We start from the raw sequence: 23,593 nt of genomic DNA, 5'->3' as shown, positions 1-23,593 counted from the left end.
ACCTGTTCAAACTCTGATTCTGGCTCCCAAACAGCTAGCCCAAGAGAAGCACTCACAAAATGCAACAACCATGAGAACAGTTAAGTCATATAACAATTCCTTCACAAGCACTGTGCTTGTGGTAGGATGAGATCAGGCCTCTAAGTCAGGTTTGTATTTCTAAATTCTTATTCCTCCCTTTCTAAAATGCATAACTGAAGTACCAAACTTAGTCTGTGAATATTGTATTTTATAATTTTACAATTAATGCATGAAGAAAGTGACAATGTAACTTTGTAGCGATGAACCCAACAGATGTTATTCTGTCAGGATTTAACCTACAATATTTCTTCTACTCTTCCCTGCTAAGGAAGCTTCTAAAACATATCCCTAGAAGCAAAAAGATTCTTGGAGCTAAACTGAAAAATAAGACTTTTCTAATTAGCAGTACATGGTGGGGAGAAGTTGAGGATAGGATGAGGATATTTTTCTTTATAATCCATTATCTGTTTCAGTTGCTTAAGATTTCAACACCAGTACTCTTACCTCTCTTCTGACCAGAGCTTCACTTTCTGTTGAGCAGTCTGGCCAGCATCTGCAAGCCTGTCACTACAATGCTGATATCGTCTTTCTGGTGAAAGCTGCTGTCGGAGTTGTTCCAGCTCACGCTCATACATCATTCGCTGCTCTTCCAAAGCACTACGTTTCTCTTCTAAGTATTGTTTCTCCAAGACTTGGACCACATTTTGTACTGGATCTAAGAAGAAAAAAGTCACTGTATCATAGACTCCATTACCCATCCTTCCAATATCAAAACTACTGTAATAGCCTACACTGGCTTATAGTAAAGATCAAAAGTGGCATCTAAAGCATTTTTACCTGGAGGAATATCTCATAAAACTGAGAAGAGTAGTTTTGAGTAAATATTCTTAAATCTGTCTGGCAGAATGGAAACAACTTTTGAGCAAACATTATTTACTCCATTATGGCTTCTGTTTTTAGAAATTTACTGCTGTTGAACTTTAAAATGTTATGCATTCATTTTTGCTTGACAGTCAAGACATGGGAACAGATTAAAGTATTTTGGGATCTACACATTTCTGTGCTAATGTTTGGCACTTTCAATAATACTGAACCACCATTTTCTTACCATTGCTATTCAGTGTTTTCATTATAACTTCCATCTGTGCAAATTCATAGTTATAGTCTGGTTCTGAAGAAGCTTCACTAGTTGCATCTAGATCATGTTCTGCTGACAGCATCTCTTTTTCAGAGTCTTTCAACCAATCTCGTCGCTTTCTTTTAGGTAGATTAATTCTGTTTAAAAATAGAAAACTTAGTAGAAGACTTAGTAAAGATCTTGGTACGTATATGAAAAGGGTTGGAGAACAGTAATTCCTCTTTTGATTCTGATTTTTATACGCTGAAAGAGTTGAGGCAGTGAGGAAAGGAATGAAGGTTTATTTTAAAATAAAGGAAGCTTTGTACAAGTTAGAGATCTGACTATAATCCTTGCTCACAGCACAAGATAAGTGATATTGCATCCAACTTACTTCACCTATTCCACTCTGAAACGCAGGTTGCTTACCTGTAACTGATGTTCTTTGAGTGGCCATCTGTGCAGTCACACATATGGGTACTGTGCCTGCGCAGTGCCTGTGGCCGGAAGATTGACAGCTAACGGTTTTTGGCGGGAAGCTCTGCTCCCCCTCCCCCCTGTGGCCTATAAAGAGCGAAGCATCCGCCATTTTGTTCAGTCTTTGCGACCAAACGTACGCTATCTTATTGAAAAAACTTTGTTTGTTTGTTTGTTTTTGATGTCGGTACCATGAAAAAAGGCATAGTCGGTACCGAAAGATGCATTCACTCACCGACACTAAGCGGTCGATGCAGCCACTCACCGACACCAAGCAGGGCCGGCGGGTGGGTTGTGTGACTGCACAGATGGCCACTCGAAGAACATCAGTTACAGGTAAGCAACCTGCTTTTCTTCGTCATGGCCTCTGTGCATCACACATATGGGTAGATTAACAAGCTTACCATAAAGGAGGAGGGAAGGTGTCCTCATTGAAGAATGGAGGAGAGAACAGCTCTACCGAAGGAGCAATCCCATCGAGCTCGAACATCAAGACAGTAGTGCCTGGCAAAGGTGCAAGGGTTCGCCAAGTAGCGGCTCGGCAGACGTCATCAATCGGGACCCCGGATGCGAATGCAGACGAGGTTGCAACAGCTCTAGCAGAATGGCCTCGAGGAACTGAAGGCAGTTCGAGCTTAGCTAATTGATAGCATAAGACTATAGTGTGGACTATCCACTTAGAAAGTCTCTGTGGAGTGACTGGATCGCCCTGATCCCTAGCAGAATATTTGATGAACAGTTTATTGGATCGTCGAATAGATTCCGTTCGCGATCGGTAAAAGGCTAAGCAACGGCGAACATCGAGTGAATGCAAAGATCTTTCCAATGGAGTCGACGGTGACGGAAAAAAGGCAGGCAGCACAATGTCTTGTCCCGTATGGAAAGGTGTAGACACTTTAGGCAAAAAAGACGGGTTGAGGCATAAAACGACCTTCTCCCTGTGAAAGTTTAAATAAGGAGGGACTATGCGAAGAGTGCAAAGTTCACTGGCCCTCCGGGCTGAAGTGATAGCTACAAGAAATACCATCTTCCAAGAGACCAATCGAAGATCCACCGTCGCCAAAGGTTCGAAGGGGGCCTTCATAAGGGCCTGTAGAACTACAGAGAGGCTCCATGTGGGCATAACCGGTCTAATTGATGGGTTAAGATTATATAGTCCCTTCAAAAATCTTTTGAGGATAGGATGAGAAAACAGGTGATCCGTCGACTAAGCCACGGTAGTAGGCTATTGCGGCTGTATACACTTTAATGGACGACAGCTTCAGTCCGGAATGGTGCAATTCCAGGAGGAACTGAAGCATCTGTTGAATGGATGAGAGGAATGGAGAGAACGAACGCGACTCAGCAAAGGCGGAAAGACGTTTCCAGTTAGCCTTATATGACTTCCTTGTGGATGGCTTTAAGACAGAGTCGATGATATGCGGAATATCAGGGTGCAAAAAAGTCGGATTCGGATTCGACGGGTCTTGTCTCGAACCAGATAGTACAGAGAGACCAGAGAGGGGGGAAGCACCCGAGTGATTGTGTTCAACAATTGGATCCGAGGTGGTTGAAGTCATCGTCGGTACCGACGGATTAGTAGAAGCTGTCGGATTCGTAACTTTCGAAACCGTCGTTGGCACCAATGGAACATCAATCATCGAATTCGCCACACTGTTAGGTTCAATGAGAGCAAATCTGGGTGGCGAAGTGTGCCATCCACCTGTGTTATAAGATATGGGAGCGATGGAAGATGAAGAAATTCCCCGCGAGAGATGTCAAGTAGTTTCGCAAACCATGCTTGACGTGGCCACCAAGGGGCAACTAGTATCCCCGATGCTCGGTCATGCACTATCTTTGCTATGACCCTCATCAGAAGAGGGATCAGAGGGAAGGCGTAGAAGTTCATATTGTTCCAAGGGATCATGAATGCGTCCCCTAGGGATGTGTGTCCGATTCCCGCTCTCGAACAGTAAGCCTCGCACACCCTGTTCTGTTGGGTAGTGAATAAGTCCACGTCGGGAAACCCCCAGCGCCAGAAAAGGTGGTTGCGCGTACGGGGATCCAGTTCCCACTCGTGATCCGCCTGCACATTGTCTACACCAGCTAGATGAACAGCCATCAGCGTGATGTGTCTCCGGATGCACCAGTCCCAAATTTTCACAGAAAGCCTGGCTAGAGTCGGTGACTTTGTTCCCCCTTGCTTGTTCAGATAAAAGACGGTAGCTATATTGTCCGAAGTTATCTGAACGATCTGATGATGAAGGATGTCCTCGAAAGAGCGCAGGGCTTTGAAAACTGCCAGTAGTTCTAGGAAGTTGATATGATTCGTGGATTCTAGACGATTCCACGTACCCTGGGTAGATAGGCCGGTAAGCCGCCCCGAGGTTTCGGCAAGGGGCGGCATAGAAATGTTATAATAATAATAATAATATCACTCCCCATCCTAGAAGAGACGAGTCGGTGCCAAGGGTTATCGTAGGAGGTCGCGCCCTGAAGGGGACTCCTATCGTAAGATTGGTCTGTTCCAACCACCAACGCAGAGAGTGAAGCACGGAAGTTGGGATCCAAATCAGTCTCGACTGCGGATCTCTTTGAGGATGGTACACCTTGTTGAAAAAGAGCTGCAGTGGGCAAAGCCAAAGCCTGGCATGTGGAACTACAGCAACTGAGGAAGCCATATGCCCCAGGATCCTCTGGATAGACCTCACCGGGACCGTTCCCTCTCGTCGGATTCGATGGATGTGGCGAGCAAGAGTCTGTTGCCTGTCCTGAGGGAGGAAGCCTTTTTCCAACGTCGAATCCAAGCAAGCTCCAATGAAGGTGAGCGTCTGTGTCGAGAGAAAAGAAGATTTCTCGGTATTAATACATAGGCCTAGGCTATTGAGCAAGGCACAAGTTGTATGGATGGCCGCAAGGAGTCCTTCTCTGGACTGCGACACCAACAGCCAGTCATCAAGGTACGGATAAATTTGTATGCCCTGGAGGCATAGGAAGGCACAGACAGGAGCCATGCACTTGGTACAAGCCCTCGGAGCTGTAGCCAGTCCAAAAGGCAAAACTGTAAACTCATAAAGTTGGTTTGCAACCGCAAAACGAAGGAAACGCCTGTAACTTGGGTGAATTGAAATATGGAAGTAGGTGTCCTTCAAGTCCAATGAGGCGAACCAATCCTCTCTCCTTAGCAACGGCAAAATGTTTTGAAGGGCAGCCATACGAAACTTTTTTGGTACAATAAACTTATTTAAGTTCCGTAAGTCCAAAATCAGATGTAGACCACCATCCCGCTTAGGAACTGTGAAGTATCTGGAATAGAATCCGTGGAGTCCATCAGATGGCAATACTTGACGAATCGCTCCTTTACGAAGAAGTTGATGTATTTCGTACAGCAGTACCAGTGAACATGAAGTGGACCAGATCGGACTCGATGGAGGAACGATGTCGAATTCTATTCGATAGCCGTGTTGAACGATGGACAATACCCACCGATCAGATGTGATGGACTCACAAATGGGGAGTCGGCTTCAAAGCCGATCCCCAGATGAGAGGGGGGTGGGTATTGGTGGAGCGTGAGGAATGGTTCGCCAGTCCCATCAACGTTGCCTCCGATCATCGAAATGACGGCGGCCTTGTTGGAAGCGTTGTTGGGCACTGCTGTTGCTGGCGGTGTTGTGGCTGCTGCCTCGGTTGATCTGATTGCCTGTAGGATGGACGATTCCAGGACCACTTACATCTGGCATGGGACTGTATCTCTATCCTGCATGCCGTCAGCCTCGATTCATGCAGCTTCTCGAGCTTGTGGTCGGTGCGAGAATGGAAAAGCCCAGATCCATCGAAAGGCATTTCCTCGATCCGGCGCCTGGTTTCTTCTGGCAAATTACAATTCCGAAGCCATGCATGCCTTCGGAGAGAAACGGCACTGACCAAGGCCCGTGAGTCAGTATCCACGTGGTGCCTCGCCGTGGATAACTGCTGCACCGCGACCTGCATGGCTTCCTTGATCAGGACCTTCGCGAGGTCACCCTGGTGGTCCGGGAGGGTGGAGGCGACATTGTGCAGGCGCTGCATAATAAAGTATTGAAACCTCGCCAACGTCGCCTCGTAATTTGATATACGGAGCCCCAAGCCTGAAGCAGCGTAGACTCGCCTAGCCAGGGAGTCTATTTTTCGGCCCTCTTTATCCCTCAGTGCCGTGTGCCCTCTCGCCTCTCTGCCCTGCGAGGATTCGACGACCGCAGAGTTCAGTTTGGGATGTTGGAGGAGGAAGGGGATGTCCTCCTCCCGAACCCTGTACATCGACTCATATCTCCTGGACGTCAGCTGAGGATGTGATGGCAGGTCCCAGGTCTGCATCATCACCTGCCGCAAGGTGGTTATGAGCGGCAGGACGATGGATGTCGATTGCTCCCCGTGGACGACATTGTAGAACTTGTCTGTCGTCGGTCCCGGGCGCTGGGCAGTGTCGATGTCCAGGGACTGGACAAATCTAGACATCAGCTCCGCGAAGGAGACGTGGGACTCATCAGGCGACGCAGGACCCTGGGATGCCACAGCGACGTCCGGAGAGGTTGAGTCGACCTCTGAGTCGGCCGAATCGGCACCGTAGTAGGGTGGGGTTGAAGATGACGACTCCTCCGGGGAGAAGGAGCGGCTGCTTCCACCCTGTGGGGATCGAGGTGATGCCTGCCTCGGATCCAATGAGCGCGGTTGGTCACAGGATGGAGGAGAGGATCGTGCCCTGGGAGCAGGGTAGTACCCTACGGAGAGCAAATCACCCCAAGTATGGTAGTAGGGGCGACTCCAGCTCTCCGGACATTGCTCTACAGAGCGGCTCCTCCGGCTCCCCGGTGGGGACAGTCCAACATCTGCTTCCATTGTGACAGCGGGCATGGGTGTCGGTGACCTTGTCCTAGGAGGGGAGTCCTGGATTTCCCCGTCGGATATTGAACCCAGTAGAGTTGGAAGGGGTGCAGGTGGGAGGTCAACCACACGGTGGGGAGACCCTTGAGGGGTAACCCGCATAGCCTCCTGGAGGACCGGTTCGGGCGGAGTCAGTACCATAAGCGCCACTGGTACCGAGGGACCCATAGGTCCCGAGTCCCAATGTCGGGGACGGTCTGGACGGTCCGAATTCCTGGGTTTCTTGGGAGGCTTGGAGACCTTCTCCTTCCTGACCTTTTTATGGCCTGCTGACTTCTCGGATTCGGCATGCTTCCACTTTTCATGCTTCTTTTTAGGTGAAGCAGAGGGAGCCACCGAAGCAGACGCACCTTCATCCGAAGGCCGTGAGGGTGGGGCCACAGAAGCGGAGCCAGGTTTTGGGACGGCAACAAGCGGGTCTGATTGCATCAGAGCCCGATCCCAAAGGAGTCTCCGGAGGCGGTTTTCGCGGTTCTTCCTGGCCTGCTTGGAGAAGGCCAGGCAATGTGTGCATTTATTTGTCCTATGCCCCTCTCCCAGGCAGAGAAGGCATATGTCATGCGGGTCAGTTGGTGCCATTTTTGACCCGCAGTCTGCGCATTTGCAGAAAGCCGCTCGCTGCGCCATCGCAGAAGAAGAAGAAGAAGAGAGGGATAGTGCAGAGGGTAAGTATATATTTTTGTTTTGTTTTTTTTAGAAAGATAGATCAAAAGAAGAAATAACAAGAAAAAACTACGAGGAACAATGAACTGGGAGCAAGGAGAAGAAAAAACTGGGAAAGAAGGACAATCGAGAGCAAGGTAACAGTCGAAGCAAAAGTCAAAAGTGGCACGAGACACAGTGAACGGCGGTCGCAAAGACTGAACAAAATGGCGGACACTCCACTCTTTACAGGCCACAGGGGGGAGGGTGAGCGGAGCTTCCCGCCAAAAACCGTTAGCTGTCAATCTTCCGGCCACAGGCACTGCGCAGGCGCAATACCCATATGTGTGATGCACAGAGGCCACGACGAAGAACCTTTTTTGCAGCTGCCTTTCAAACCCTTGCTTGATGTTTCATTGTAATTCTAACTTGTATTAGAGAATCAAGGGTATGGAAAAAGTCTCCTTGTATTAACAATGAGACAGAAAGTACCAAAGGCTAATTCTTCCCAGTGCCAGAATGCATACGATAATTTGACAAAAAAGAAGCAATCAAAATGTACTAAACATTTCTGCACTGCAAAAGAGGGTTTTATTTACTAAAGTCAACATAAGATATGTGGTTGCAGCTTTCTTTCAAGATGTTACATGACTGTTTGCATGCTCCATGATACTTACTCTTAAAGCATGGTGCAAGTAGTTTTGAGAAAGTGTGTTCACAGATTCACGCTCTTCTCAATACTATTACTACTACTACTACTACAAACATTTATATCCCATCCTTCCGACAAGTGTTCAGGACAACTTACACAATATAAAATTACAATAGCAGAATAGTAAAGCATCTGCCTTGAGCCCTTTGTAGGAAAAAGGCAGGATATAAATTGAAAAATTAAATAATTAAATAAAATTATTAAAACAATATAAAACAACACATCATGAACTTAGAGAAAAGAAAGGGGAGGAAAAGAATAGAAAGTGTGACTGTGGAGAGGGGGGGAAATCTTAAAACACCTAAAACCCTTGTTTATTAAAATGATGGTTAAATAAAAAGGTCTTTACCTGGCGCCAGAAGGAGTATAACGTTGGCGCCAGGTGGACCTCTCTGGGGATATATTATTATATATACTGGCAAATAAGATGACCCTTGAAATGGAAACAGCAAGGCAAAAATCAGAGGGGTTGTCTTATATGCCAGGTGAAAATTATTCATCATACAGTAAGACTCCTGAATCTGTGAGGGATAGGTTCTATACCCCCAGACAGATTAGAAAAACTGTATTTCTAGGAAAAAACTTCAAATATATCTAGAGAAAAACCACAACGATTACTAGGGACTTTGTTTGGAGATGCCATGCTCTTTGCCCTGATACTAAACAGCCTCACTCATGTGCTTTGTCTCTTAATGGACATGAAGACTTGAGAGATATTCATGTTTTTTCCTAGAGATATTTGCTGAGGTTCTTTTGCTAGAGATATATCCGTATATACTGTCATATAAGGGGACCCTTGAAACCAGAAATACAGAAGCAAAAATTGGGGTTTTATATCCCTGACATATGGCAAGCACCAGAAAAACAGCCCAAAATACCAACCTCATCTTATACACAAATTGCCTTATATGCTGGTATATACAGTATATTATAGTTATACAGGAGAAAATTATCTGGAAAAAGTATTGTTTTGACTGATAGGTTAACTAAATGTAGCCTGTATGTCACCAAGCTCCAGGCTAGAAAACCTAACTTTCCAAAAGTCTGAATGGTCATAAATGAATTTCTAGTTAAAGCTATTTGAAAACCCCTTTGGCAGCAAAATTATTCACTAGTATATTTGAACAAAGCTGTTGAAAGAAGGTGGAGAAGAAAAAACTGTTACCTAAAAAAGTGGTTGTTTCCCCATAAGATTCTATCTCCATGCCACAGTTGGGTGATAGAACAGACCAATGTTCCATTTACGCAGGATCTTAAAAAAAAAAAAAAAAAAAAGACTAATAAGAGCAAAATCATTCAGTAGTATTTTGAGATCTGCATTAAACAGCAACTTCCATCTGCAAAAGACTGTTAACTCATTCCAATCCACAGGGGGGTTTCTTCTCTCCTAACATACGGTTACAACTGCCCTTAGGTATGGCAGCAGTCACCTGATCTATGCATCTTCTGGATACCTGGAACCACATTAGAGAGATCCTCTTATACACATAATGCTAATCAGAAAAAGCAAAAGTTTGTATTCCATTCATATACACAATCACACGAGCTTTTCTCCATTCTCTAGCTCTCATTTCCACATTTCTCCAAGTAGAAAGCCTTCCTACCAAGGCATGGTAGCTTCGAAGGTAGTAACAAGCCCTTGCTTATTATTTCCATTCCATTTTGATATGTGTTGATGGTCTGTAAAATGAGGTCCTACCATGACACCTAGCACTGCTTGATAGGGAAGAATGCCCAAGAGATGTTACCATATTTTTATCGTTTTTGTTTACTAGACATTCCCCTTTTGGACCTTAGAATATGTTGCACTCAAGCTAGGTAGAAATGTTCTCTCTTCTGTTTAGCCAGTCTGTTTCAAGCTTTGAAATGAATGTATGTCAACAGATGAATTACCCATTCATTTAGCTTGGAGAGGGCTAGGGATGTTTTTCTTGATTCACTAGTGGAGAGGCTTACTAGGAGAATCCCCAGTCTTGATTTTCTACCACCATATGTTAAATATTCGTGAAATAAAAGCATGAAGCATAGATTAAGTGTTAAATTATGAAGGTTGTAATTAATAAGAGGTGAATTCCTACTGACAAATTATTATTGCTGTTACAGCACCTCCCTGTGGACAGGGGAGACAGAGATTCTATTTTAGCAGTGAGATATGTAGCACATACATTTAAATAACTGGGTCATAGCCTGTTCACTGTAAAACAGCCTGTACACACCAGTTAAACCCTTCTTAACTGGTGTGCATATGTGTTGTTCCTTCAGTTAAACACATTCTTCCAAAAGTAGGTTAGTCTAAATAAGGGCAGTTTATTCTACATGATAGTTCCAGCTAAAAGCACAAATTTATTTATTTATTTATTTATTTATTTATTTATTTATTTAAAGCTTTTATAGACTGTCCCATTAATGGCTTCTTGGGATGGTTTTATTTCAGGCTGAGGGAAATTCTGAGAGGTAATTTTGTATAAAATCCTGTTCTTAAATATAGCCACATAAAAATAGGAAAGTAAATAACCACCTGCAACAATATTTAAATTCACCACTGTATCACAAAGAAGTTAACTTTAATCCATATGACAATCAGAAATGAAATGATTCAATATATTGTCAACTGTAACTCTGGTAACAAGGTTTGTGCCTATTTAGACATTTTGGATAAAGCACAAGCTAAACAAAGCCCATTTAGTTATAATTTTTTCCAGTGACATGCTTCTTTGTTCTTTCTAGTCAAAATGACTAATTCCTACCAAAGTCATTCTATCATAACAACTCCGAATACCATCTGTTTGGAATTTGTGCTTAAGTCCACAGCATTTCAGTACAGCACACTGAAGTACATCTTGGAAATACTACAGTAAAACATGTGGAATAAACCATGCCAATTTCAAGGCATTTGCACTTTTATCAAGCCATAGAAGTGGACACTGTGTTTTAAAGGTTAACATACCACATCAATGTGAAATTGCAATTCTCATATTAAAATGAAGCCAAGATGTGCAATTTACATTAAGGACTATATGATTTTGAAAAATACACTTCCTTCACATTTCTCATTATAAAAAGGGTTTTGTTCAGAGAAAAAATATAACTGAATTTTAATTAAGTTTAACATACTAGTGAACCACACGTAAATTATCTTAACCAAGTACCTTACACTCAAGTTATTGATGCTAGATCTAGCACCATGTTTAGTGAAACAGATTTTTTATATTGAGGAATGTGTGCATAAATTAGGTTCAGTACTTAGGTTGTGGAATATATGTGTGCATTTTCTGAAGTAGACTGAGAAATTGCAATAGATGAGAAGTATCTATTCTAGTACACTTATGCACAAGAACAGGATAAATATTTTGTTTTTATGCTTATCACAATAACTGTTGAAAAGCTGGTTGTGGCAACTTCCTCTTTGATTATGAGAGGTCCTTCTGCTCAAATTCCAAAGATAGGGTACCTTTTTAAACAACAAACTAATCTTATAGATGCCATTACCTTGCATTTTCTTTTGGTGAGAGAGAAACTTCTCCATCCTGTGCAATATCTATCTCACAATGCTCTGGCTGGATCCCTATTCCAAACAGCTGAATATCCTGTGAGGTATCTGCACCAATTCTAGTATGATCCTGGTTAAGACAGAGATGATAAAAAATAAAATCTTCTGATTCTGTTAACAGAAATACAAACTTAGCAGGCAAATTCACTCAAAAATGCTTATATTCACCACATAGTGAAAATATTCCTAGGCTAGCCAGTATTTTTTAAAGAAAGCACCAAAACATTCTAAAGTATGGACTGCTATGAAATTTATTTTCCTTTTTACCTTTAAATAATAAACAAGTAATTCATTGAGAGCAGGATCTGCATTAAGATTCACTAGATAGCACTTGTCTTCTCTGACCTTGATGCCTGACATTTCAAGAGAAATGCCCATACTCTCTAGTTGCTTTTGTCTTTCCTGTAAAATACACAAAAATACAATTTGTCAAATGTAGTTAGTGTGGTGGAAATAAATCTTCATGTTATAGACTGTACTGAAAGAGATAAAAGTAAAAGAAAAACAGCTGCTCTAATTCCTCAGCGAATGCAGTAACAGATAGGTCTAATATCGGTTTCCATGCGCTCACTTTTTCATCAGATTGCATAAGCAGAATATCATCTTTAAAATCAGATGCACATTTCTTGGACAATGTTCTACTGTAGGCGTAAAGCAAAGCCTTCTGTGAGTAGAAGCAATATTCTTCATACTGAGGGGCACTAATGTAAACAAAAGCACAAGTAGCACTAATCTGCACTCAGCTAAAATAACAGAACTAGAACAGATCAATATATAAACAACTCTCCACTAAGCTTTCCATTCCATTATGTCTCTTATTTATTATTATGAAACTGCAACTACTGAAGTCAGGCATGTAGACCTACCAGCATTGTTTAAAATAATGAAAAACAGGATGTAACTTTACAGTTTATACCAGTAAACTGATATCAAGACATTACATAAAAGGAAAATATTAAAAATATTACTTTATTATATATAGTCACCCCTTTCATCATCTTCACTTCACATTTGATCACAAGAGCAGCTACTTAGTACTACAGAATATGAAAGGATAGAACTAGTTAATGGACATTAACAGTTCCTAGACTTTGTAATTTATTCTGAACTTACTTTTCTTATATTTTCTTCTAAATGTTGCAAACAAAATATAAAAGAAGAAAGAATACAAACATACACTGAAATAAGATTCAGTCAGTCCAAACTAAGCCATATGCTAATGTTCCAACCCCAACTCTGGAACACCTCATCTTTGTTTCAAATGGGTATGCTTGATTCTCATTTTAATACAAAGAGTTTTGAGCTGTCATGATTATTAATCTACCAGAGAATGTTTGGGCTTTGACATACTTCAGCTGCGGATTCTGATCTGTTATTTTTGTATCTATGGTGTGCATAGCTTTGTTTAAGCCCTGAACAAAGCCTATGCAACCACAGCAAGTATGTCAGTGTTGAGTGTTAGCAGTCTTGCTTTACAGTGTTAATGTATACTTATTAACTATTAAGTCAGTTGAATGGTAAGATCCACAGAACAACTTGAATGGGAAATGGCATGTTCAAATCAGATAATTGCTCTATCATGTTTGGCCACCTCTGTTACATAGGATTAAGTCATACTAGTTAATGATCATTAAAGGTAGAGAAAATGCTTAAATACCTGTGCAATTTCTTCTGTTTTTCTTAACTTCTCCTCCCAGGTGACAGTCAGTTCCTTTATAAGCTTTTCAGACTCCTCTAATTTTTCTTTTAACTCTGGTGCCTTCATAGCCTTAATAGTGTCCAAAACATGTCAGTTACAATCCTTTTACAATTCCATTTCAGACATGAAAATTTTAATCCTGTTCTGTTAGTCCTTCTGCTTCTAAACTATGAGTTAAATAAATGGGGGGAGGGGAGCATAAGCAGGAATCAACATCTGTAGTGGGAGGCCAGATACACCCCCCCCCCAGCCCTTTTTAGGGCAGAGTCATGGCCCAACATCATCTGGCCCTTGGCCAACCCACAAGATAGATGGTCTCTTTGATCCCTTGGCTAGGAACTGGCTTCACAGTACATGAAACTACTTACACTGGGGAAAAGCCATTATTATAACCAGGTTTGCATGTCCTATGCCTTCCCTGATTGGGTTAAGATGTGGGACAGTAGCACACCCAGTTAGTGCTTTCAGGAATGCCCAGCTTAATTTCTCCTTTGTCTTCCTCATAAAAAGCAAAAGATGAGCTAAGGATAACCAGCCAGCTTGGTTCCTGGTTCTCATCTCTCACAGGGAATGAAAAGCAGGAGCAATGCACACTCAACTGGCACTCAGAAGAGATCCAGGAAGCAGTATGCAGCCCAGCTTCACTCATCATTTACCTTCCCCATGAAGGGAAGCTGGAGGATCAGCACAGTGTACTTGCCAATTTCACTCCTGCATCTTGTTCATAACATGAGGAATGCAAAGTAGGACTGAAGCAGACTCAGCTGTTGCCAGCATCATAGATCTGCCTATCAATGCCAGCAGCAGCTCTCCCCAGTGAATCACCTTGTTATCTTGGATCTGCCACAATGACAGTCAACAATCACGCCTTTGGAGATAAATATTCAAATATTCAACATTGTTCTTCATTTTATTTAATGTCTGTTTGCCATTTTAATTTCACTGTTCCTATGAAGAACATCCAGTCAAGAACATAAATTTATCTTCAAAAACCTGTTCTGATACAAGTTCTACAACAGATCAAAACTATTATGGTAGATCTATTTCAAAAGGCAAACTTAACCGTGTCCATTCTTTATAATAATGAGCAGTCAAAAGCACACATTTCACTAAGCATCACCAATACCTTTTCCTCATAAATTTTACCTCTGCCTGAGAAAGTTGCTCTTTCAGTTTCTCTACTTCTTCACGGAGTTCTCTTATGACTCTGGCATTTGGATCTTCATTCACTATAGCATGATTAACAATCCTTTTAGCTCTGTCTGCATATCTCAGTGTAGAGAGAGTTTCTTCATAATTATCAGCTGCTGGACTGATTGTTGCTATCATAGCTGTTTGGCTATTTCCTCCCAAGTTGTCCTGAATAACACATTAGTATGTAAGATAGATTCAAAATAGGTCCATGTTCTAGATGTACTATTTCTTTAACTGTTAACATACAAGAGAAAGTATGCTGATGTACTAATAATGCATAGCACTAGTGCAACAAGAAAAAGCAGGTTGCTTACCTGTAACTGATGTTCTTCAGGTGGCCATCTGTGCAGTAACACATATGAGTACTGCGCCTGCGCAGTGCCTGTGGCCGAAAGATTGATAGCTAACGGTTTGGTGGGAAAACTCCGCTCCCCTCCCCACTAGCAGTATATATGGAGCGGAGTGTCCGCCATTTTCCAGTCTTTGACAGACCGTAGGTTTGCTCTCTAAGAAACAAATTGTAACTAAGTTTAATTTAATTTGCTTAATTTAATTTAATTTTTTTTATCGACAAGAAGAAAAAATATTGTGTAGGTACCGAGAGCAAGAGTAACACGGTACCGAAAAACAACACCACCCAATGACACCGAGTGGGGCCGGTGGGTGGGTTGTGTGACTGCACAAATTGTAACTAAGTTTAATTTAATTTGCTTAATTTAATTTAATTTTTTTTATCGACAAGAAGAAAAAATATTGTGTAGGTACCGAGAGCAAGAGTAACACGGTACCGAAAAACAACACCACCCAATGACACCGAGTGGGGCCGGTGGGTGGGTTGTGTGACTGCACAGATGGCCACTCGAAGAACATAGGTTACAGATAAGCAACCTGCTTTTCTTCATCGTGGCCTCTGTGCATCACACATATGGGTAGATTAGCAAGCTTACCCAGACTGGAAGGAGGGAAGGTGTCATCAACTAAGAATTGTTGAAAGAACGGCTCTGCCAAAGGAACAATCCTGCCTAGCATGGACATCCAGCGGATAATGCTTTGCGAATGTACATGGAGTGGCCCAGGTGGCAGCCCTACAGACATCGTCAACCGGAACTCCCAACACAAAAGCTGAAGAAGCAGCTACAGCTCTAGTAGAATGGCCTCTTGGGATTGTAGGTAAGTCTATCTTGGCCAATTGATAGGAAAGAGTAATGGTTTGGACTATCCACTTAAAAAGTCTCTGAGGGGTAACTGGAAAACCTTGATTTTGCTCAGAGTACTTCATGAAAAGTTTAGTGGAATGTCGAATAGACTCAGTCCTTGATCTATAAAAGGCCAGGCAGTGCCGTACCTGGAGCGTATGCAAGGTTCTCTCAATCGGATTCGACAGAGACAGAAAAAAGGCAGGCAAGACAATCTCCTGACCCAAGTGGAAGGAAGTAGCCACTTTGGAAAGAAAAGAGGGGTCCATACATAGGACCACTTTTCCCTGTGGAAATTCAGATACGGAGGGTCCACCCTGAGATCACAGAGTTCACTAGCTCTCCGAGCTGACATAACTGCTACCAGGAATGCTGTTTTCCAAGAAACAAGACGAAGGTCTATCGTCGCCAAGGGTTCAAAAGGAGCTCTTGTTAGCGCTTGTAATACCACTGATAGGCTCCACATAGGCATAACCGGTCTAATCATCAGGTGAAGGTTATGGAGCCTTTGAAGAATCTTTTTATCAGTGGTTGAGAGAAGATGGAGGAGCCTTAAACTGAACCCTGTTAGTATGAAATTGCCGTGTACACTTTTATGGAAGATGGCTTAAGTCCAGAATGATGGGAGTTCTAAAAGGAACCGGAGGATGTGGTCTATAGATGCTGACTGTGGAAGGAACGAACGAGACTCGGCAAAGACAGAGAATCGTCGCCACTTGGCCGCATATGACTTTCGAGTTGATGGCCTTAGCGCAGAACTGAGAATGCGTTGGATGTTCAGGTGAAACCGCATTGAACCTGATGGAACATCCGTTGGATCCGAAGACGGATGGCAGATGGATGCGAGGCATGGCGCAACACGTCGGATCCGGGGATAGGATCCGTAGAACGTGTAGATAATGTCGGTAGCGAATCGGCACCGACTGCTATCGAATTCGCCAGGCTGTCAATTTCAGCGATGTCAAGTCCGGATGGCGAATTGTGCCTTCTTGCTGGGTGATGAGATATGGAACTTGTGGGAGTTGACGATATTCTCCCTGAGAAACGCGAAGAAGCGTGGCCACCATGGAGTTGTCAGCAGTCCTGTGGCCCCGTCGTAGATTATCTTCGATAGCACTCTGATAATGAGGGGAATCGGAGGGAAAGCATAAAAATTCATATTGTTCCAAGGGATCATGAAGGCATCCCCTGATGACCCTTCTCCGATTCCCACTCTCGAGCAAAAAGTCTCGCATACCCTGTTGCGGCAGGTGGCGAATAAGTCTATGTCTGGGTGACCCCAACGATGGAATAACTGGTCGCACATCTGGCGATCTAGTTCCCATTCGTGAGACATGGACATGTGTCTGCTTAAAAGATCGGCTTCCACACTGTCCGTACCAGCTAGGTGCACTGCTATCGGGGTAATGTCTCTCTGGATGCACCACTCCCAGATTTCCATCAATATCCACACTAGCGTTGGGGACTTTGTCCCTCCTTGTTTGTTCAGTTAAAAGACCACAGCAATGCTGTCTGAAGTTATCTGAATGACTTGGTGCCGAAGAATGTCCTCAAACGAACGCAGGGCCTTGAATACTGCTAGAAGTTCCAGGAAATTGATATGGCTCCTGGATTCCTGTCGATTCCACACGCCTTGGGTGCGAAGACTGGAACACACTGCCCCCCATCCCAGTAGGGATGCATCGGTACCGAGAGTCACTGAGGGGCACCGGGGCCGAAATGGAACCCCAACTGCTAGGTTGGCTGGGATTGTCCACCATAGGAGTGAAGAACAGATGATGGGATTCAAAGTAACTTTGTAGGTAAGTCTGTTTGAGGCCTGAAATTTTTGTTGAAGAAAAGTTGAAGAGGTCGCCTTGGTTGCCCAGGAGAGTGGAAAGCACGTTGTTGAGGCATTGTATAATGAAGTACTGGCACCGAGCCAGTGTTGCCTCATAATTTGATATTTCCAAGCCAAGCCCAGAGGCCGCATAGACTCGGCGAACTAGGGTGTTGATTTTTCTCCCTTCTTTATCTCTGGGCGCGGTGTGACCCCTCACTTCCCTGCCCTGGGAGGACTCCACCACGACCAAGTTCGGTTTAGGATGACAGAGGAGGAACAGAATGTACTCCTCCCTAACCTGGTACATGGCTTCGTACCTCTTAGAACTCGGTTGTGGATAGGCAGGAAGGTCTCACAGTTGGGTCATAGTTTGCCACAAGGTGGTAATGAGGGGCAAGACAACCGACGTCGATTGCTCCCCATGGATGACATCCTAAAATTTGTCGGTACTAGGGCCAGGTCGCTGTATGGCATCAATTTCCAGCAACTGGACCAGATGCGACATCACCTCCATGAAAGAAATGTGGGATTCGTCGGAAGACCCAGGGCCCTGGGAAGTCACCGCGATATCCGGAGAGCTTGATTCGGCATCGGAGTCATCAGAATCAACCCCATAGTATGGGGGGGCGGTGGAGGAAGACCCTGCTGGCGAGAAGGATCAACTGCTCTCTCTGGTCGGAGCTTCGGGAGCAGGTCTTGGGACCGAGGACGTAGGGTGTTCTCGTGGAGCTGGCAGAGAGGAGTGACCTCTGGGAGCTGGGTAGCGTCCAACAGAATGGTAGTCCCCCCATCCATGATAGAAAGGCGACTGCGGATGATACCATTCATCAGACCTTTGCTCGGACGAGCAGCTTCTTCGACTCCTAGAAGGAAACATCTCTGCTTCCACGTTGAATCCAGCCGAGAGCATAGGTGTGGGGGACCTAGTCCTGGGTGGGGAATCTCGAATCTCCCCATCGGAGATCGAGTCCCTAGGTGGAGGTTGAAGAGGCTCCGTCACTGGCTCGCCCATGCGCCGAGGGGACCCGGGAGGGGTAACCAACATGGCTGCCTGAATTGTTGGGCCCAGTGGTGTTGGTACCGCGACGGCGGTCGGGACCGAGGGCACCAACGAACCCAAGACTCGGGGCTTGGAATGCTCAGGGTTCTTAGGCTTTTTGGGCGGCTTCCCAGTCTTGTCCTTCTTAGCCTTCTTATATTCAGATGGCTTGTCGGAAAGACTATGCTTCCACTTCTCATGTTCTTAGGCGAGGAGGGAGGTTGAGTCCCCACGGTGGGCACACTTTCATCCGAAGGGCGTGAGGGCGGGACTGTGGAAGAGGAAGCCAGCTGGGCAGACAAGGCTGGGCGAGCAGCCGCAGCCACGGTTGCAGCAGGGCGAGAAACCAGTGGGTCCGACTGGAGGAGTGCACGGTCCCACAGAAGCCTATGAAGGCAGTTCTCACGATTTTTCCTGGCCTGCTTGGAGAAGGCCAGGCAGTGAGCACATTTGTCCATCCTATGTCCTTCTCCCAGGCAGAGAAGGCATAGGTCATGCGGGTCTGCCAGAGACATTTTCGACCCGCATTCCGCACACTTGCGGAAAGCCGCTTGTTGCGCCATTGTTGGAAAAGGAAAAAAGAAGATAATGCAGAGGGTAATAATATATTTTTGTTTTTTGTTTTTTTTTTAGAAAGAAGAAAGAAGTAAGTAAACAAGAAGAACAAGAAGAGAGACAACAGGAGTTATCGAAGAACGGGGATGTAAACTTGGAATTAAGAGAACAATCGTAAATTGGAGAAGACGAGAAATGGTCAGAGCAAGAGCGAAAGTGGCACGAGGCACAATGAACGGCGGTCGCAAAGACTGGAAAATGGCGGACAATCCGCTCCATATATGCTGCTAGGGGGGAAGGGAGAGGAGTTTTCCCGCCAAACCGTTAGCTATCAATCTTCTGGCCACAGGCACTGCGCAGGCGCAGTACCCATATGTGTGATGCACAGAGGCCACGACGAAGAACTAATGGATCTTTAGTCAGCAAAAATAACTGGAACTCTACTTTCTAGAACAGGGCAGCTGAATAAAGCTTAAAGAAGTTGCTTTAGCAAATACTAATAGAGTCAGTGTGAATACTGTGATAGTACTGGATACTGCCCATACTTTTGCAATCTATAGGTATCCTTTTCAAATGGATCTGACCTACACTACTCTTAGCATTAGAAATTATGTAAAAATCAATAAACCAATAAACAATGTTTTTAAACAACAAGTTAAACAAGCAAGCAAGCAACAGCAAGTTAAACCAGCATGATCAGCAAGTATCCAACACTGCTGCTCTGCTTACACAATTGATATTTGCTAGGGTAAGCCACCTGTAGCATTATGTTAGTATGTTGCAGATAGAGTGAGTACTATCCCCAGAAACCCCTTCATACCGTCACACCACCCCTTTACACCTGTTGGCACACTGCAGAGGTTATGTACTGTATCAACTGCTTAAGTAGAATGGAAGTACTGGATATGCCCAAAGTACCTGCAAAGTTTCCCAGTCATTTAAGTTCAAAAGCTAGTATAATGGTGCACAAGAAAGCATGTATCAGTCTATAATATTTCCATTTTTTCCGTCTATGTATGAAAGAGGGTAATCTTTTACCTTGAGGAGCCATGTGAGTACAGAGTCTCTGTAAGGCACAAATTTGTTTTTCCCCTTTCCTGCTGCTTGGTCTGCAAGTGATGAGATAACCAAACCTAGTGTTGAGAGTGACCTAGGAAAGCAGAAAATTGTCATACTTGAAAATGTAACATATGATTTGGCAAAATATATAATCAATATTAATAAAACATACATGTGAAAGAATAAGGAAGGTTATCAATATAAACTCTAGGACTTGCGAAGATTTGAAAAGGATTGAGAGTAACAGGACCTGTAAAAGGATAAGATAATGTGAAATTTGAGAACCTAGACACTAACAGATGTACTTAGGTTACAATGAACACTAACAGAAGGCTATAAGGGGATTGCTATGCTACACACAGTCAAATGAATAGCAGTCCGAGGAAAAGACCACCCAGGAACTGGCTAGATATGAGATGACCTGAAGTGGAAAAGAGCTAGGATTTCTACAAGAATACAGTCTTTCTTTAAGCAACAGTACAAATGCCTGTTCAATGAAAAGTGCTCTGTAACAGTATGTCATAATATAAGCAAAAATGTAAGAATATTTAGTTATTTATACATACATACATAATACTATTATAATATGAAATTACTTCCCTCCTTCATGGATCACTGCCTTGTTGTGGCGAAGGGGTTTGCATAGCTCAATGAAGCTACGAGCTATGCCGTACAGGGCCACCAAAGAAGGACAGGTCATAGCCGAGAGCTCTGACAAAACGTGATCCACTGGAGAAGGAAACGGCAACCCACTCCAGTATCTTTGCCATGAAAACCCCATGGACAGTACCAAAAGGCAAAAAGATATGACACAGGAAGATGAGCCCCTCAGGTTGGAAGGTATCCAATATACTATTGGGGAAGAGAGGAGGGCTAGTACTAGTAGTGCCAGAAAGAATGAAGAGACTGGGTCAAAGACAAAAGGACACAGAGTTGCAGATGTATCAGGTGGTGAAAGGGGAGTCTGATGCTGTAAAGATCTATACTCCATAGGAACCTGGAATGTAAGATCCATGAATCAAGGCAAGCTGGATGTGGTCAAACAAGAGATGACAAGACTGAACATCGACATCTTAGGAATCAGTGAACTAAAATGGACAGGAATGGGGGAATTTAATTCAGATGACCATCAGGTATACTACTGCGGGCAAGAATCCCTCAGAAGAAATGGAGTAGCCTTCATACTCAATAAAAGAGTAGGAAAAGCGGTACTGGGATACAATCTCCAAAATGACAGAATGACCTCAGTTCAAATCCAAGGCAAACCATTCAACATTACAGTAGTCCAAGTCTATGCCCCAACCACTGGTGCTGAAGAGGCTGAAGTTGACTGATTCTATGAAGGCCTACAACAACTTCTAGAATTAACACCCAAAAATTATGTCCTTATCATCATGGGGGATCGGAATGCTAAAGTAGGAAGCCAAAAGATAACTGGAATAACAGGCAAGTTTGGCCTTGGAGTACAAAATGAAGCAGGGCACAGGCTGGTACAATTTTGTCAAGAAAATACGATGGCCATAGCAAACACGTTTTTCCAACAACCCAAGAGACGAATCTACACATGGACATCACCAGATGGCCAACATAGAAATCAGACTGACTATGTGCTCTGCAGCCAAAGATGGAGAAGATCTATACAGTCAGTAAAAACTAGACCAGGAGCTGACTATGGCTCAGAGCATGAGCTTCTTGTTGCAAAATTTAGGCTTAAATTGAAGAAGTAGGGAAAAGCACTAGGCCACTCAGGTATGACCTAAATCATATCCCTGATGAATATACAGTAGAGGTGACAAATAGATTTAAGGAATTAGATCTCATAGACAGAGTGCCTGAAGAACTGTGGACGGAGATTCGCAACATTGTACAAGAGGTAGCAACTAAAACCATCCCAAAGAAAAAGAAATGCAAGAAAGCAAAATGGCTGTCTGAGGAAGCTTTACAAATAGCTGAGGAAAGAAGGCAAGCGAAAGGCAAGGGAGAAAGAGAAAGATACACTCAACTGAATGCAGAATTCCAGAGAATAGCTAGAAGAGACAAGAATGCCTTCTTAAATGAACAGTGCAAAGAAATAGAAGAAAACAATAGAATAGGGAGGACCAGAGATCTCTCCCAGAAAATTGGAGATATGAAGGGAACGTTCCATGCAAAGATGGGCATGATAAACGACCAAAATGGCAGGGACCTAACAGAGGCAGACGAGATGAAGAAGAGGTGGCAAGATTACACAGAAGAACTATACAAGAAAGAGCTTAACATCCCTGATAACCACGATGGGGTGGTCTCTGACCTCGAGCCAGACATCCTGGAATGTGAAGTCAAATGGGCCTTAGGAAGTCTGAGCAACAACAAAGCCAGTGGACATGACAGTATTCCAGCTGAGCTATTCAAAATCTTAAAAGACGAAGGAGGAAAAGTACTACACTCAATATGCCAGCAAATTTGGAAAACTCAACAGTGGATACAGAACTAGAAAAGTTCAGTTTACATTCCAATCCCAAAGAAGGGCAATGCCAAAGAATGTTCAAACTACTGCACCACTGTACTCATTTCACATGCTAGCAAAGTTATGCTCAAAATCCTACAAGCTGGGCTCCAGCAGTATGTGGACCGAGAACTACCAGAAGTACAGGCAGGATTTCAAAGAGGGGGAGGAACTAGAGATCCAATTGCCAACATACGCTGGATCATGAAGAAAGCTAGGGAGGTCCTGAAAAGCATCTACTTCTGCTTCATTGACTATGCTAAAGGTTTTGATTGTGTGGATCACAACAAATTGTGGCAAGTTCTTAAAGAGATGGGAGAACCAGACCATCTCATTTGTCTCTTGAGAAACCTATATGCGGGTCAAGAAGCAACAGTGAGAACTGGGCACGGAACTGATTGGTTCAAAACTGAGAAAGAAGTTTGGCAAGGCTGTATATTGTCTCCCTGCCTATTTAACTTATATGCAGAGCACATCATGGAAAAGGCGGGGCTAGATGAATCACCAGCTGAAATTAAGATTGCCAGGAGAAATACCAACAACTTCAGATATGCAGATGATACCACTCTCATGGCGGAAAGTGAAGAGCAACTAAAGAGCTTCTTGATGTGGGTGAAGGAGGAGAGCGTAAAAGTTGGCTTGAAACTCAACATTATGAAAACTAAGATCATGGCATCCGGTCCTCTCACTTCCTGGCAAATAGATGGGGAAGAAATGGAGGTAGTGACAGATTTTATTTTCCTGGGCTCCAAGATCACCACAGACGGGGACTGCAGCCAAAAAATTAAAAGATGCTTGCTCCTGGGGAGGAAAGCTATGGCAAATCTAGACAGCATACCAAAAAAGCAGAGACATCACCCTGTGAACAAAAGTGCATATAGTCAAGGCTATGGTTTTCCCAGCTGCAATGTACGGCTGTGAAAGCTGGACCATAAGGAAGGCTGAGCACCGAAGGATGCTCAGCCTTTGAATTGTGGTGCTGGAGTAGACTCCTGCAAGTCCCTTGGACCACAAGGCGATCAAACCGGTCTGTCCTAGAGGAGATCAACCCTGACTGCTCTTTAGAAGGCCAGATACTGAAGATGAAACTCAAATACTTTGGCCACCTAATGAGAAGGAAGGACTC

General features: G+C 43.8%; 1 protein-coding gene across 11 annotated transcripts in view; it reads right to left on the bottom strand.

Moving 5' to 3' along the window:
• The window catches only part of KIF13A (kinesin family member 13A), a 126,201-nt gene that overhangs the window by 42,207 nt on the left and 60,401 nt on the right, over nt 1-23,593 (bottom strand). For all 11 annotated transcript variants that reach the window (XR_006414376.1, XR_006414375.1, XR_006414374.1 and 8 more), the window contains 8 exons: nt 19,962-20,073; nt 14,264-14,476; nt 13,076-13,186; nt 11,686-11,820; nt 11,358-11,488; nt 9,034-9,120; nt 1,130-1,296; nt 526-736 (listed from right to left, as the gene is read on the bottom strand). Coding sequence is in view for 8 of the 11 variants with exons in the window: in XM_044426688.1 (XP_044282623.1) it covers nt 526-736; nt 1,130-1,296; nt 9,034-9,120; nt 11,358-11,488; nt 11,686-11,820; nt 13,076-13,186; nt 14,264-14,476; nt 19,962-20,073 (1,167 nt within the window). In the remaining 3 variants the exon portion in view is untranslated. The remainder of the gene's footprint in view (nt 1-525; nt 737-1,129; nt 1,297-9,033; nt 9,121-11,357; nt 11,489-11,685; nt 11,821-13,075; nt 13,187-14,263; nt 14,477-19,961; nt 20,074-23,593) is intronic.

The sequence above is a fragment of the Varanus komodoensis genome, unplaced genomic scaffold (genome assembly GCF_004798865.1).
Source record: "Varanus komodoensis strain SLA01 unplaced genomic scaffold, ASM479886v1 scaffold17, whole genome shotgun sequence".
Taxonomy (NCBI): Eukaryota; Metazoa; Chordata; class Lepidosauria; order Squamata; family Varanidae; genus Varanus; species Varanus komodoensis.
Note: the sequence above shows the minus strand (reverse complement) of the source record. Positions and strands in the feature narration are given on the sequence as shown.